Raw genomic sequence first — 12,524 nt, 5'->3', positions numbered from 1 at the left:
ATGAAATTTTGACTTTTGTTGGGAAAGTCTTTAGTTTTCTATGTCTCTGAGACAGATGTTCCATGTCTGACTACTTTGCGTTGTTTTTCTTAAGTGATATTTTTCCTGTGGGATGATTTAACATTAAGTGAGACCTCATGTTATTATACAAGTTAAATCCCAGTGTTTACCAAGCCTTTAGAACACCAAGTAGACTCACTTGTCTCTGGAATCATGGCCTCAGTCCTAGAAACAGTTGTTACCTTACTATATATGGGGCCTAGGAAAGGAAGATTGAATTTTTCTGCTTAAAAAGATGAAGGTTTGGGGGTATTGTTATAATAAGTGTCAGCCATTGGAGCATCCAGGAGATTTTAGTTGGCAAAATTGCCAGAAAGATTTATCTAGGTTAACCGTGTGATTAAAGAACACATGGAAGGAAATAAACACAAACCTTTTGATTCTAAATTGTCCTAAAGTATAGAAAGTAAGTGTGAGCATCTGTGCAGCATAGCAACGCTTTGCCTGATGACTGCCTGCATTTCCCCCTCCCTCTGCTACACTGCATCTGCAGAGATGTCAAAACTAGAGTGAGCAGTCCTCAGAAGAGGGCCGTGCCCTAGGAACTGTAGCTGTCTATCCTCACTCCTTCCCTTACAATAGGAAGCAGTATAAATAATAACATCCAGCAATGTTCCTGTGTTTAACAGAACACAGACTTTTCATTCTGTCTACAGCATAATAGAGAAACCAGTATAGCCTGAGAAAATAATTCTCCTGGACGTCTTGGGGAAACTTGTAAATTCTGTTCATTAGTTATTGAATCCATTTTTAATATTTAGGCTGGTAGAATATTGTTTGGGGATTTTAAAATTGGTGGTATGGAATCTGCTGACTTTACATTTTTAGTTTTTTGCTGTGTACTTTAAAATTATAACTTTTAATTAGAGAGTATAAAGAATGAAAGAATGACAGTTATATTAGGAAACAAGCTGATTCCAGCCGCCCACAGATTCATCCCAGATTGCCCTGTGCTCTAGTTTATAGCTTTCTTTCTCTGTTAGTTCCTCCATTTTCAGCAAGAATGAGTGACTTCTGATTTAAGAGAAAAGATATTTACTGTCTATAGATAGCCAGTTAATAAATGTAATATGTCTCATTGGAGTCAAAATAAGCTTTTAAAAATGAGTAGCAATTTTGGGTCAGTATTTGGTGCTAAGTTATAGTAACATAAGGAGAAATTTGTAATATGGGAAGAAATTCTTAGTATTTGGGCTATAGAATCCTAACCAGCTTCTGAGAAGTGTGGCTTCCTGTGAACTTTGGAGCATCATGTTTTAGCTGCCGTGCATCCAAGCCAGCTGTTCTCATTGCTGCTGCATCTCCTGCTACCTAGTCCCAAGCATTCTTTGTTTGAAGGAGCAGAGCTGGTACCTATCAATTGAATTTCAGCACGCTCAACTGACTGTCACTCTTCGTTTCCAGGTAGTCCTGCTTGAGGAGCGTGCGCCTGCTGAAGCTTTCCTGTCTTACTGATCTTAGGCATGGGGTGAGGAGTCTGTTAGGGATGGAGCTACTTCTCATCTCATGATGTGTTCCCTCTAGGTATACCTTAGATGAATTCGGAACGGCCAGGCGAAGCACTGTTGTTCGTGGGTTTATTGATGCTCTCACAAGAGGAGGGCCAGGAGGTACACCTAGACCCATTGAGATGCACTCCCACGACCCTCTGAGGTATAGTCCAATGCTAGTAGAGGATTTGATACTTTTCCCTGGGGACATCTGCACTAACAGGTGGTTTCCTGTAGGTATGTGGGGGATATGCTGGCATGGCTCCATCAAGCTACTGCCTCTGAGAAGGAACATCTGGAAGCTCTCTTAAAGCAAGTAACTGCACAGGGTGAGTGTACCAACAGTTATTGCTAATGCTTAATAGAGAAAATGGGTGTGGCTTCTGTGTTTCCATAGCTGTCTTCACTGAGATAAACACACACTTAGATGACACATAAGCTTCCTGCTGTCCTTACATGCACGCGCGCACACACACACACACACATGCCCTACTTCTATTTAATAGACTTCTGTGCTGTTGTCTGTTGCTTAGGATCTGCTTACCTTCTGCTACACTGCTGCTTTCTTTTAAGACACGGCTGGAGTGCCCAGCATACGTTAGCTCACACCGTCAGCATCACACTTAGAGGTGGGAATACAGTGCACAGGCTGAGTGTTCCTTATATTACTGATAGCACTGAGCTGGAATGGCTTGTTTCTGCCACCCAGACTCTTCATTCTCAGGACACTTTGCTTTGTTTTGCTTTTTTTTTTTTTTTATAATTACCATAGGTGCTTAAAATGTTAGTTTGGGTTTTAAGTGAGAATAACAGCTATATTCTAGAGGTTCTGATTTCTGTAAAACTTCTAATTTTCTTAGTTGTAGCTTTCTTAAGAGGTATATTAGCTACTTTTTTGGTTGCAGTGATGAAATTCCCGTCAAAAGTAATATACGGCGGGAAAGAACTCCACTGAGTCAGGAAAGGCATGGGAGGTGATTGGTCATAGCAGTGCAGTCAGGAAGCAGAGAGAGATGATTCTGGTGTGTCTCGGGCACTCTTAGTTTTCTTCCCATTTGAATCACTTTGGACCCAGTCCACATTTAGGGTGAATCTTCTGCCTAAATTAAACCACTCTAGAAAATGCCTTCACAAAAATACCCAGATACTTGTGTCTTGATTGATTCTAAAATCTAGTCAGATTGATGAGATCAAGCATTACAGGAGACTTATTTTAGAGAGCAGGGTTTAGTGTGTAAGGTAAGGGTGTTCTGATTTTGATAGGAAGTAGAAATACTGTTCGTGGTATCACCCGACTGGGTGGTGCAGAGTAGCTCATCAGATGGTTTGTGGGAGAAGCCACATACAATTTGGTGGTGGCACTATGTCGCAGGCTCAGCTCCTCAGTATTGAGACTTGATGAAGCATATGTCTTAGATTGGGAAGAAGTTTGCATTTTTTGTTATGTAAGGCACAGTCTGACATGGTCTTCTGTGTATGCCAACTGGCCTCAAACTGGCTTTCCTGTCTCTATCTTCTAAGTGCTGAAATTATAGGCATGAATAAAATTGTACTCATTTTTTTTGTTCCTTTGTTACTATTCTTATGCAGTTTTAAAAGAATGCGTTTCCAGACTGAGCAAAGTGGTGCACACCTTAATCCCGGCACCCTGGAAACAGAGACTGGCAGATCTCTGTGAGTTTGAGGCTAGCCTGGTCTACACATAGTAAGCTCTAGGCCAGCCAGGGCTACATAGTAAGGCCCCACCCCCTCCCCAGAGTGGGAGTGGGGGGTGGAAGAAGGGATGTGTTTCCTTGAAGGTGCCTTTAGAACAGTTTATATAAGAGAATGTTTAGAAGTTTGAAGATAGATTATTGTTGGGTTAAATTCTGAGCCTGAAAATTAAAATGGTTACCTGTCTGCCTCACCTTATAAATGCCTGGTGCTCGGTAATGATCAGCGCGCAGCAATGTCATCTCTCCTGGGGTGGCGTGGTCAGTTTTCAGCCTTCTACTCCCTTGTATGTTAGCCACTCTGTGCTCAGGTGAGGATCTGCAGACCCCTCCTGCTGTCCTTCCCCGCCTCTTCCAGCTCACAGGGCTCCAGTCAGGTTCTTCACACAAGGGTACTGTAGTTGGTTTGATGATGATGATGATGATGATGATGATGATGATGATGATGATGATGATGATGATGATGATGATGATGATTCTCTTTGGGGGCCCACCATCCAGCTCTCAAATAAATCACCAAAGTCTTGTTCCTTCTTATGAAGGCCCAGCCTTAGCTTGGCTTGTTTCTAGCCAACTTTTCTTAAATTATCCCATTTACCATTTGTCTCTGGGCTTTCATCTTTCTCTATTCTAAATACTTTTCTTAATTTCCTACTCCATGGTTTGCTGTGTAGCTGGGTGGCTGGACCCTGGAGTCCTCTCTCTCTTCCTTTTCTCATTTCTCAAGCTCCTCCTATTGATTCTCTCTGTCTGCCAGCCCTACCTTTCTTTTCTCCTGCCTTACTATTGGCCATTCAGCTCTTTATTAGACCAATCAGGTATTTTAGGCAGGCAAAGTAACACAGTTTCACAGAGTTAAACAAATACAACATGAAAGAATGCAACACATCTTTGCATCATTAAGTAGATGTTCCCCAGAGTAAACAAATGTAACACATCTTAAAATAATATTCTACAACAGGGTTCATTTTGTTAATCAACATTCATACAAATTATCAGCATTTTGTAGATACATACTGGGTAATAGCACCATTAAAAACATGTCAAAAATTATACTTAACAAAATGTTGCTGTTTATTTTAAATGCTATTCATGACATTTAATTAATTATTTTTGATTAATCGTTCTTAAAACGTATAAGAGTCAAGTATAACTTGGGAAGAAATAATTATGTTGCACTTAATTTTAGGCGTTGAAGAAAATATTCAAGAAGTTGTTGGACATATCACCGAGGGTGTGTGTCGGCCTCTGAAGGTATCTGACCAAAGTATTGACTTGTTCTTAGGAGTTTAGATAAATTGATAAGTAACAGCTTGAAATTGAGCTACAATTTTGTCAAAATAATACATCATCTAGGCTGATAAAATACACTTAAACTGAAACCATTGCCTGCTCTCTACAATGGGAAGAGCTGTAGTTTGCATTTATGAACTGACTTTATAGTTTATATTTCCTGTGCCACTGGTAAGCAAGCAAGGAAAAGCATTAAATTGAACAACAGCGAATGAGTGCATTTAATGTATTACCTCGAGCACAGTACCTTCTTCCGTTTATCATACTAATAAATAATGTTTACTCAAATATGAACATATTTACCTGTTGCCACCCAGGGGCAAGCTTTGGAGTCAGAGGGTTCAGAACTCATTCTGCTCCTGTCCCAGGCCTTAACTTTTCTGGGCTGCAGTATGCTCCCATGGGCCCCGCTCGGTGCCTCCTGTGCACAGTGTCGAGGGCAAAGTGAGGCAGATGAGCTGCATGGTTCCCAGGGCTGCTCCTGCCGCAGGCTCCTCTCCATTATGGGGTCACAGAGCTCTTGGAAGTGCCTGACTTCCCTTACTATGTAGACGTTATGTTTTACTATTTATTCTTATTATAAACTGAACTTCTTTTTATTATTACTTTAAAATTTTCTTTGGTGTTTTGATCCAGGAAAAAAGAAACCTCAGATGACCTACCTTTTGACAGTGTGATATGTTTATAAATTCAAATCTCACCATAACTTGATAATAAGTACTTGAAATTATTTTATGTCTTTCACCAAATGAAATACGTCCTACAGTGTGATGTTTAGACATTCATAATCCATACACATTTTACTTGTTTTGTATACTGCTGGTTGTTAAAAAGATTAAAAGAGAGAGTGAAATTAAGCTCTTACCAAATGTGGTGGTGCGTACCTATAATACCAGCACTCTAGGAGGCTGTGGAGGAAGACTGAGTTTGAGACCAACCTGGATAACATAGAAGTTTGAGGCCAGTCTGCACAGCACAGAAACACCCGGTGTCAATACCACCACCCCAAAATTTTATTTTCCTCCAACTTTCCTTAATAGCCAAAACATCTATTATGCTATTAGGAGACATTAACTGAATGAATTTTACATTAGTGAGGTAAAGCAAGTAGGTCACTAAGAAAAATATTTATTAAGATGAAAGTTGTGTTGGTTAGTGCTTCTACTGCTGTCATAAAACAGCATGACCATTAGCAACTTGAGGAAAATGGTTTATTTTACTCATATTTTCACATCACAGTCCACCAATGAGGGAAGTCAGGGCAGGATCCTAGCAGTAGGAGTTGAGGCAGAGGCAAAGGTTGGTACTGTGTGCAGGCTTGCTCTCTCTGTCCTTCTGTTTCCAATTAACGTCCTTTACAGTTTCATGATTGTGTTAACATTCAAAAAACACCATTTTTAGTGATGTAATACGTAATTATAAACGTGGGGTCAGCCAGTGAGCTCCAGGTTCAGTGAAAGACCTTGTTCAAAAGACAAGGTTGAGAGTGATAAAGGAAGACACCTTGTGTAGATTGCATGTAATAGTATTCACACCTGCGTGCAACATGCACATGTGTGTGCATGTATCCACACACCAAAAAAGGTGTTCATATAGAAATTGATGGTTTTTCAATGCAAATGCCATTCCTTGTCTTATTGCCTCACACCAAAGAGGAGTCACTTTCATAAACATGCAAGTGTGAAGATAAATTAATTCCCATAAATAGAGAGAGGTCTTTGAAAATATTACACATACAATATACACATATTTGCTTACAGAGTCTATATCCTGGGAGCAAAGAACAGAGAAACGTCAATCTTGAGGGAGCTTATTGAACATGTGTGCACTGTTGTACCAGATGCTGCAGAGATTGGAGCGTGTAAGAAACAATGTCTGTCTAGAAAGCAGGAAGAGAACCACAGGAGTAGCAGCGTAAGGACAGACAGAGTAGATGGTGTGAGCATCATTAGTAACGAGGGATGCTGACCAAGGAGAGCTGTGGGTGGTAGGAGTTAATTAGAAGATTCCTGGAAGAGTAAGTTCATCTTCATACTGGTAGCCTTCCAGCTGGACGGATTTGTTGATATTCACTTATGACTTTACTCTCTGCTAATAGGAACAAACATGTAATGCAGACAGAATTCTTTCTCTCGTTCTTATGAGTGCTGCTGGCTAAGCATCTGTTCAGTAACACTGCATCTGCTTTTGCAGTTTAGTCCTAACCAGGTCACTTACACAGTGGTGCTCAACCTCACAGTGGCCCTGCTCTTGTTTCCAAATTGCCTGCTTTGAGCCAAATGTTGTGGATAGTCACTTTTAAGAATTTGTATTAAAATGTTTATCATGTTATAATTTAATATACAGAATTTCTTTAGAAAGCATTTTGGGATTACTGCAATAATGAAATTGTTTCAAGTACTTTTATGTTGTTTATACCTCATTATTAATGAAGAAAAGGTATACTTTTAAGAAATAAATGTTCAGCATTTTCTTCTTCTTGTTTTCATAGGTTCGAATTGAACAAGTAATACTTGCTGAACCTGGGGCAGTTTTATTATATAAAATTTCTAATCTCCTCAAGTTTTACCACCATACAATCAGGTAACGGAATAGTAAATGTGCTTGTGTCCCCTGGAATGTTTCTCTGTATTCAGGACACACTTCTGTTTCCTCTGTGTGTATCGTGTAAGACCATGCATGCTCAGTGTTCCTGTATGCTTTGGGGGCTGTCATTCTTCTCCCCTTTCTGTTCTGTGAATGACCACACACATACACACACACACACACACACACACACACAGAGTGGGGGGGGGAGGTATACACACATAGATGTCACAGACATAGACACACATACAGAGACACACACATACACGGAGTGGCATACAACAGACATAACAAAATATGTCTACAAAGTAAGCCTTGCTGCTCTAGTAAATGAGATCCACGATAGCTAGAGCCATTGCTATAGGTAGAATAAGACATAATGGTGAACTCTGTCATCTGGGCACCACTGTCCTCAATTCTTCGTTAGCATTTAGTTTTGCATGAATGATAACATAGACATAGCTTCATCTTCTCTCCAGAAAAGTAAGTTTATTGAATTGGAAATCTTGTGTCTTACCTAAATATATTATAATTGAAATCCCTTTTAATGTATCAATGAGGAAAATAAGTGTACATACTTATCTACTTGCAAAACAGGAGAAATCTCTTTAGATGGCTCTAATAATCATCTGTTTAATAGAAAATTGAATATTACCAGATATGCTAATATAATTATTTCAAAATAGCATAGTTTTATAGTCTTAAATATAATGCTACTTAAGCAGCTGTATAAAGTTGAATAACTCTAGTTTGTAGATATATTTTTGATAGGTTATGCTAGTTTTAATGAAAAGAACTCAGTATTATGCAATCTAATTACCAAATCAGTATGAGCTGTTGATTCTTCCTTAAAATTTAAACCAGACTTTGCTGTGTAATCAGGATGCATGTCTGTTGTGCTGAGAAGACAGTGTTTGCATGTCACAGATGTCAGTTCTGACTCACAGCCTCGCTAGAATATGTTAGGAAATATTGGAAGTGTGGTACAAGTTAACTAAACCTTACCCAGAATGCTTGGGACCAGGATTGTGGAGTAGTTATAAAAGCCTTTAACAATCCAGCACCACTCGGGGTTGGGGATTTAGCTCAGTGGTAGAGCGCTTGCCTAGCAAGCGCAAGGCCCTGGGTTCGGTCCTCAGCTTCAGAAAAAAAAAATAACAATCCAACACCACTCATCTAAATACCCAAAGCTTTCTGAACAGTGACGTACAGTTTCGTATTTCAGATTCTGGTACTATGGCTGCTCAAACTTTAGTTTGCTTCTTTCCCTTTTTAATTTCCTTACTCAAATGAAAAGGAAACTGACATTTTTATATGAAACTGGAGTGATTGGTGTGTAGATCTGTCTCTGTCTCTGTCTCTGTCTCTCTCTCTCTTTCTCTCTCTCTCTCTCCTGTATAAATCTGTTGTTGTTGCTAGCTCTCACTGTTGTAGCCCAGGCCAGTCAGTCTACTAGTATCCCCTCCCCTCACCCATGGTGTATGTGCATGTGTGTGACATATGCCCATCTTGCTTGTGGAGCCCATGTCAGGGGACTTTTCTCTCACTGTCTGCCTTATTCCCTTGAGGGCCTGCAGCTTGCCTTTTAGACTGGTCACGGGGCTCCTGGGGCCCCTGGTGCTGGGGTTCCAGGCACATGCAGCCGGCATGACTTTATGTGTGTGCTAGGGGTCACACTCAGCCCCTCCCGCTAGAAAACAGCAGTCTTACTCATTGTGCGTTTCCCCAGCCTCCACATCTAGATCTCTTTTTAAAGCACCTTTCTCAGCGGGCTGAATTGTGTTAGCTTCTGTTTTCCAATCTGAAATGAAATGTTCTTTGTTTAGTGGCATCGTTGGAAATAGTGCAGCTACTCTACTGACGACAATTGAAGAAATGCACTTGCTAAGCAAAAAAATATTCTTCAATAGCTTGAGTCTGCATGCAAGTAAACTGATGGACAAGGTGGGTGTGCTCAACTTCCCTGAGCTGCAGCCATAATGGACTGCTTTCATGTTCTGACTTTAGTGACTTTTTCCCCCTTCAAACTCATGTTGGGGAAGCTTATTGTATCTCAGGTCATAGTTATCTCTCTGGATTAGCATAACTGTATCCTAATTGGAGAAATATCTCAAGGTGAGTTTCACTACTTCATTTTCTAAATGTTTCAATTTTAAACATTTCAATGCAGAGTGTTCCATTCCAAATATGTGTAACTAAGACGCGCTTAATCCTCTAAGTGAGAGCCACTCTGGCACTATGAAACCTGGAGCTCTTACAAGATGTCTTTTCTAGACAGTTTCATAGTTTCGCCTCCCAATGGGACAGCTTTATCTTCTGTGTCACACCCATGAACATTTATGAACGTGACTAGAGAAGCTCCATGTAATATAAACAAACAGCTAAACCCAAGGGACCTGTCTGCTCTAGCGTTGTAACTTTCACAGAGTTCTGCAGTGGGAACGATTGTTCTTTGTCAGCTTCAGACTTGTCTTGCTGGATGCGTCTATGGACGTAGCTGCTGTGTGGTCTCATTACATGTTGATTCTTTTGCTGTCAGAAGATGGCCTTTATGTCTGGTGATGCTTTTGTCTTACTGATGTTTTGTCTTGTGTTAGTGTGACTATACAAGCTTTTGTTTGGCTATTTGCAAAGTATGTCTTTTTATGTTCTTTTCCTTTGAACTTGTTAAAAGATAACATGCAGTTTGAGTATGGTTTTTAAAAAATAACTCACCCTCAAGTCTTTGCCTTTCAATTAATATGTGTAACCCATTTACATCCAGATGACTTCCTGAGAGTAGAATTTGTTTCTTTTGCTCTGTTTTCTATGTTTTGAGTCTTCATCCTGTCTCTCCGTTCTGTCCTTTACTTCCCCCTCCTCTACAGCTCTCTTCCTTGTGCTGGTATTATCGCATGTAGTTTGTCTTCATGAAGTTAGCTTTTCATTCACAAAGAGGAAAAGAAAATACAAACAAAATTACTAAAAAAATATTTTTGTCTTGATAGTATCATGTTCTCCTGCATTCCGAAGACTACCTCTCCCAGAAATACAATTGTTGGCTGCCATTTTACTTCTTCCAACCCTTTAAGTATGCAATATTTAGTGCATTCTGGTGATACATTGGCTGTTAATCCTAGTGAGTTACAGAAGGTTGCGAGCCACCATGTGGGCGCTGGGAGTTGAATCCAGGTGCTGAGGAAAGAATGGCCTGTGGTCCTCACCACTGAGCCATCTCCTGAGCCCCTCTCTTTTGAGTTATGCTCTGTCTCCATGGAGACCACGGCAGATTTATGTTGGAATTCAGTCAGCTATTTGGCCATTGAGATGAGTGTTCAGCAGATTTGAGGGGTCATCTGTCATTGTTTCTTCAGGCACTTCCTGTTCCTTGTTCTCTGTTTCTTTTGGATTAAGCTGAGGTTGGTCCATGGGGCTCTGTTCATTTTCGTTTCACTCCCTTTCTCTCTGCCCGTCTTCAAGTTCAGTGGCTGTTCTGTGCCTGCTCACATCTGTTGGTGAACGCTGTAGTGAAGTTGTCTTCCAGTTACTGTGTTCACCTGTAGTGCTTTGGTAGTCAGTTGTGTCTGTTGTGCCATTGTTTCCGTCCTTCCCTTTGGCTGTCACAGACCACATTTTCTTTTCTGCTTATGTGTCTCATAACTTTTCTTGTTAATACTACTTTCAGAAAAGAAAATATTTTCACAGTCACTCTGCCATTCCTACTAATGCCAATTATTCATCAACTTTATGTATGAAAAGTTTTAAATAAATCCTGACATTTAAAAGTTTCCTCTTTTTCTGTCTGACACAAGGCTATAGTGTCTTGTAAAGACTTCTAATTGCCAAATCTTGTTTTATTTACAATAAGTATCTGTTAAAGTTAAAAGTACTCTGATGCCTTTCTGAAGTTTTCTAGGCAGAATCTCAAACTTGTATAAGTTCTTTTTTGTATTAAAAAGAAATAATAGTAAAAAGGAAGTTCACAGGGGCCCTCTGGTGGTCCTTGTAAGCAGCAGTGACATTAGGCCTGACTTCCCTTCCCAGGGTAACTCAGGCTCAAGTCAACAGCTGATACAGGTTTCTACCTAGTCCTTCAGAGTCCCTCTGATGCTCTGAGGATGTAGCCGTGAGAAGATTAAACCTATCTCTCAAAATTTTAGTGGTACTTATTTTCTGTGAACCACTTTTCAAAATGCATAGCTTATGGGTTAACCTGGAATTCTCCGGGGGCCCTTGATGGAGAAGGGAGTCAAGAGCCCCTTCCTAGACACTGAGCCATAAGAGCAGATGATGATTCTCAGAGATACAGCAGTTCTCAGTGATACTGCTGCTGTGGGGATTTTTTTATTCTTATAATTTGGGCTAAGAACAAAATAAAGCCAGGTTATGTTTGGTATAAAACAAATGTAATTCTACAATTCAAGTAAACACCAAGTTTTCTCATAAATTCTTGAGCTTTAACGTAGAAAGTCATAATAACAGCTCTGGGGCAGACTGGTAAAACCTTGTCACTCTGAGCAACGTACTTCAAAATAGACTGGCGATAAGTTGTGAGTTTTTAATACATCAGATGTGCGCTGTGTTACCCTTGTGTTTTATCATGTGTGCTTTAACCTTCCTGAGGAAAACCTGCGCAGCAGGTAAACTGTTCTTCTGGTGCAGGTTGAGCTCCCACCACCTGACCTTGGACCCAGCTCTGCCCTCAGTCAGACACTCACTTTGCTGCGGGAGGTTCTGGCGTCACACGATTCTTCAGTTGTCCCCTTGGATGCTCGGCAGGCTGACTTCGTGCAGGTAGCTTGTAAATTCCTTGATTGCTTGCTCACCTTCTGTTAGACATTGTGTGAGATGTTGGCGTATGTGTCTGTATACTTTGATGATCCCTTTACTGTTGATGTTTCTTCAATATTAAGTCAGTTCTTGATTTTAAAGGGGAATTCAATGATGCCCATTTTTGTGCTATTTGGTTTTGTTATTAAATCTTGACCTCATGGACTTTTATAAGTTGGCTGTCTTCCAGTTAGCTTGGTATTTAATTCTGAAAGGCTATAACCCCAGGACTATATCCTGATTAGGAAATAAGAATCCATATCCTTTTCATTTACAGGTTTTGTCATGTGTCTTAGATCCTCTCCTCCAGATGTGCACGGTATCAGCCAGCAATTTAGGCACAGCTGACATGGCCACGTTCATGGTTAACTCACTGTACATGATGAAGACGACATTGGCTCTGTTTGAATTCACAGACAGGCGCCTGGAGATGCTTCAGTTTCAGGTAAACTTTGCTAGGGAGTGGCTTCTCTATGAGCCTGCTTTTTCAGTGTGATAGCTCTAAGTTACTAACTTTTGACACATGTTAATGGCCTGACTTCATCAATTCCTTAAGGCAGTTTGTCTGAAGGAT

The 12,524-nt window shown here is 40.3% G+C and overlaps 1 protein-coding gene across 1 annotated transcript in view; it reads left to right on the top strand.

Moving 5' to 3' along the window:
- Positions 1-12,524, top strand: part of Cog6 (component of oligomeric golgi complex 6) — a 43,155-nt gene that overhangs the window by 14,875 nt on the left and 15,756 nt on the right. The window contains exons 9-15 of the mRNA XM_005343962.2: positions 1,585-1,713; positions 1,788-1,879; positions 4,452-4,516; positions 7,047-7,138; positions 8,968-9,085; positions 11,783-11,914; positions 12,228-12,395. Coding sequence (XP_005344019.1) covers positions 1,585-1,713; positions 1,788-1,879; positions 4,452-4,516; positions 7,047-7,138; positions 8,968-9,085; positions 11,783-11,914; positions 12,228-12,395 — 796 coding nt within the window. The remainder of the gene's footprint in view (positions 1-1,584; positions 1,714-1,787; positions 1,880-4,451; positions 4,517-7,046; positions 7,139-8,967; positions 9,086-11,782; positions 11,915-12,227; positions 12,396-12,524) is intronic.

The sequence above is a fragment of the Microtus ochrogaster genome, chromosome 1 (assembly GCF_000317375.1).
Source record: "Microtus ochrogaster isolate Prairie Vole_2 chromosome 1, MicOch1.0, whole genome shotgun sequence".
NCBI classification, from domain to species: Eukaryota; Metazoa; Chordata; class Mammalia; order Rodentia; family Cricetidae; genus Microtus; species Microtus ochrogaster.
Note: the sequence above shows the minus strand (reverse complement) of the source record. Positions and strands in the feature narration are given on the sequence as shown.